The sequence below is a fragment of the Triticum aestivum genome, chromosome 4D (assembly GCF_018294505.1).
Source record: "Triticum aestivum cultivar Chinese Spring chromosome 4D, IWGSC CS RefSeq v2.1, whole genome shotgun sequence".
Classification (NCBI taxonomy): Eukaryota; Viridiplantae; Streptophyta; class Magnoliopsida; order Poales; family Poaceae; genus Triticum; species Triticum aestivum.
In genome coordinates, this window is record NC_057805.1 from 200024169 (window position 1) to 200028056 (window position 3888).

At 62.4% G+C, this 3888-nt stretch overlaps 1 protein-coding gene across 1 annotated transcript; it reads left to right on the forward strand.

The window, feature by feature from the left end:
- Positions 1-681: 681 nt before the first annotated feature.
- On the forward strand, positions 682-2912 carry LOC123099841 (uncharacterized). Its single transcript, XM_044521907.1, has 2 exons — positions 682-959; positions 1021-2912. Exon 2 carries the CDS (start codon positions 1220-1222, stop codon positions 1985-1987), a length of 768 nt encoding a protein of 255 aa, XP_044377842.1. The 5' UTR covers positions 682-959; positions 1021-1219; the 3' UTR covers positions 1988-2912.
- The last annotated feature ends 976 nt before the right edge of the window (positions 2913-3888 follow it).

The window sequence follows — 3888 nt, forward strand, 5'->3', positions numbered from 1 at the left end:
CTGGATCCATTGTCCTCCTCTCTTGCTTCGCATTCTTGTGTGAGGCCTTCATGGGTGTCGCTTCGTCTATGGCCCTGCTCTGCCACTTCTTCTCCATTCAAATGGTTGACAGCGGACAGCGCTCATGGTGCATGTCGCTCCGAGAGGCGGATGCGATGGCAGGTACGATCATCGATGCCAAACTCCACTCGAGCGCAGGTGGGTTCCGGAGGTAATGGGTGTACATCGATGTCGCCGTGTACAGCCCTCTGCTCCTGATTACGGCGGCCCCTGCGGAGCCAAGCTCCGGTTGGGAGCATGTGAAGCTCAGTCACCCACGGCTTGCGCGAGTTATGACCAGGCTACCTGCCATGAGGAGGGCGGGCGTGACGATGGCGATGGTGGTGAGGGAGTTTTTCCGGCGGCGGATTGCTCCTCTTCAGCGTCATTCCCGCCCGATGTGGGCCTTCTCTGGCCCCGAGGATGTCATGAGGCTCGGGAAGCCTCCCCTTCCTTTTGTTGCACTCCGAGGGATACTCCGCCTCCTGACTGGCGGAGAGGTCGCCGCGCTTCCTCAGGGGTTTTCCCCTGTATAATTACCCGAACGGGGAGTCCTTCGCAAGAGCGATGCCGCGCATCGACAAGTGGGGGCTGCTTCCTAAAGGCCACACTGGGCCTCGCGACAACCCATTCTTGGTGGCACCCAGGACCGAGGGCCCTGAGGTCGAAGCATCAGGTGCAGTAGTGGTGGAACTTGCCGGGGTGCATGCCCCCCAACAATCCATCCCCGCGGCTCCGGTCGGCGACGGAGATGCCCTTCCCCAGGGTGTACCCACCACGCCGAGTGCGGGGGGCATCACGCCAAGTTCCAGCAGGTCGACTTCGAGCCTCCGCACCCCCCGGAAGAGGGGGATGTATGGTAGCTACAGTGGCTCGGCCTGGCGAGCCTTGAAGAGGAGGAAGTGGATCGCTGTGGATGAGTAAGCCTTTCCCTTTTCCTGATCTCTACTTGTCGATTCCTCCTCAGCCTCCATTTCTCAGGTCCTAGCCAAGCAGAGAGGCGAAGGAGCCCCTGTTTCCATCCTCCGGAGTGTCGGAGCACCCCTCAGTCCAGCCTGCGCTCTCCGGATGGGTCACGATTCTCCTGAATCGTCCACTGGTGGTTCGCGACCTTGAAGCCCCGAAGGCCACCGACGAGGGTGGCATCGAGCTCGCGTGTGTGGCGCCGCCGCTCATCCCGATGCCGCCTGGAAACCCTTGGGGCTGCCACAAACCGGCGAGGGACCTGATGTCGATCCAGTGCAGGGCCACACCTCAGGTCACGCGGGTGGGCGCCGAGTCGACCGGGCCCGAGCTTCCGTCCGATGCTGCTGGGCCTTCCGGCGCCCCTGCCTCATCTCTGGGCACGGAGCAGATCCCCGGCCGGGCGTTGGAGCTTGCGCGCAGTCGGGGTGCCATCCGGCTCGGCTTCCTTCAGTGCGCGTGGGGTGAAATGGACCGGCTTGAGGCGGAGCTTGGCGACGTCTATACCCACCTCGAGGCCAAAGATCAGCGCCTGGCGCTGGAGTGTCGCGGGCTCGAAGTGGCTGTGAACTTCAGCCACCTCCAGCACGAAGGCACTCACGCAAAGGACGAGGCATCCACCATAGTAGCCAAAGAGGCCCGTGACCGCACCTTCGTGGAAGCCGAGGACGCCGACCGGCGGCGCGAAGCCGCCGAGAGGCGCGAGCACGAGCTCCTGGCCTCCATCGCGTCCTTGGAGCGGCAAGCCCGAGAGCATGGGGTCATGGCCCTCGCCCCCACACGTGGGTCATCGAGCCGCGAAGAGGAGATTCGCGCCGTGGGGGAGGCATTGGAGCTGGTGGCGTCAGAGCAGGAATTGGAGCTCGATCAGCTGGAGGCGATGGAGCGCCAAGTGATGACCGCCGAGGCCGTTCTGGCTCTCGAGGCGAGTGTCCAGGAGGAGGCCAATGAGAGGGTTGCGGAGGTCCGTTGTGCGCTCTCCTAGGACTATCGCGCGAGGCTGAAGCTTCAGGAGTCCCGCTTCTACAAACGGCGCGACGAGCAAAAGGGAGAGGCCGACGAGCTAAAAAGGAAGCTAGCTGAAGCAGAGCGGCGCGAGAAAGCCGCGTCGGACGCCCAGGCCACAGCTGAAGTGGAGTTGTCCTCTCTTTACGAGGAGGTGGCGGATGTCACCTCCCTCGTGGAGCGGGCGTCGGACGAGGTGAACTGAGTCCGGGGGCTACAGCACACGTGATTCCAGATGTTCCAGGCCCTTGAGCAGAGAGCCAGCCGGGCCCTGAGCGGCATCTGCGACGAGAGCGTCTCGAGCCCGCTCGTTGCCGACGACACCGGCTACGTCGGCTTCTTCACCAGGGTCGTGGAGCGTCTTGAAGGTGGGGCTGAGAAGATGTGCCAGCTCGTCAAAGAGAAGATCCGCAATCTCCTCGCGCGTGTGTCCTCGCACGTCTTCAGCCACCTTCTTCGCATCGACCCCGACTTCGACTTCGAGGCCGTAACCGCCCCCGTGCCCGCGGTGATTCGGGGCGCTTTGGAAGGCTGGGTGGAGGACCACGTGGACAACCTGATCGCGGAGTTCACTTCCGCAGGTGGCGATGGCCAATCTGAAGCCAAGAGGCGCAAGGCTGATGGCGGTGATGGTGGCAGCAACGATGACGACAGTAGCTTTGGTGACAGCATGTCTCCCTAGGTTGCCCTTTTCCTGTCTCCTCCCAAAGTTCTGAACACGGCCCGGCAGGGACGTAAGAGTATTTTTTGGAAAGACCCCTTTATGATGTATGTACGATGCGACAATGTATTCCCTTAGGCCGCCTTCCTCTTGTTAAGTGCGGGTGCACGGCTCCTGAGTAGGAGTAGCTTGTTTATGTTACACGAAGCGGTGATGCGCAGACAGGACCGCAAGACGGGTGCTCGTCAAGGATCACGGGCAAGGTTCGCCTGGTGGCTCACTCGAGAGCACCGCGCGAGGACTCAGGCATCAAGGCCTTGGTGAGGTGTGCGTAGAGGTAGTCCCGGGATAGAACGGTCGTGCTCGCGAGGCTGACTTAGATGCAGGCATCGGTCCAACCGCCGCGCGTGGGGCGATCGGTAGGCGGGCGAGCAGGCAGACATGGCTACCCTTAAGAGAAGACTCGAGAGACAAGAAATGTTGCAGAAAAAACCCCATTCCCTTATTCCCTTGCGAGAAAGAACTTCAAATTTCACTCAAAAAGCAGCAGATTGGCTACAAGAGAAGGCAAAGAACAGCCGCGGCTGGCTCCTAAGCTAGTCTTTCCACCAGCGCGGAGCATAGGGCCTCCACTTGGGTGTGGGCATAGTCGTTGTTTGACCGTGTCGTCCGCCAGCGCGGAGCATGGGGCTTCCAGTTGGGCATGGGCATAGTCGTTGTTTGACCGTGTCGTCCGCCAGTGCGGAGCATGGGGCTTCCACTTGGGCGTGGGTGGGACCCCCGTGAGGCCGAGAGGCGGCGCTCAGGAAGACTCCGCGGTGTGTACAACCCCACTCATTATTACTTGAGAGTGTCACGGGTAGAGATTGGAGAGGCGCTCGGCGCTCCTTGCCTTCCGAACGGGGACCCCGCCCCTCGCCCCCAGCTATGCGTCCGCAAGCCCGAGGCGCGGGCGATCATGGCCGGGTTCTCCGACCTGGCGGCCACCAGCGGGCAGCACAACGAACCACCACACGGGCCGCAGGCCGCCTAACCAGCCCTCGGCGCGAGCATCCAGACTCCTCCTGAGTCTTTTGGCCTTGGGGCCCCCGAAGTCGAGCGGTTACGACTTAGGAGGCCCTAGACCCTTGCGAGGCTGCCAGGCCTCGCGGGTTCCTTGAGTCCTTGGAGCCCCCCGGGGCTCCACCTTGATTTGGGGTGCCGCCACGTGCGAGGCGTGC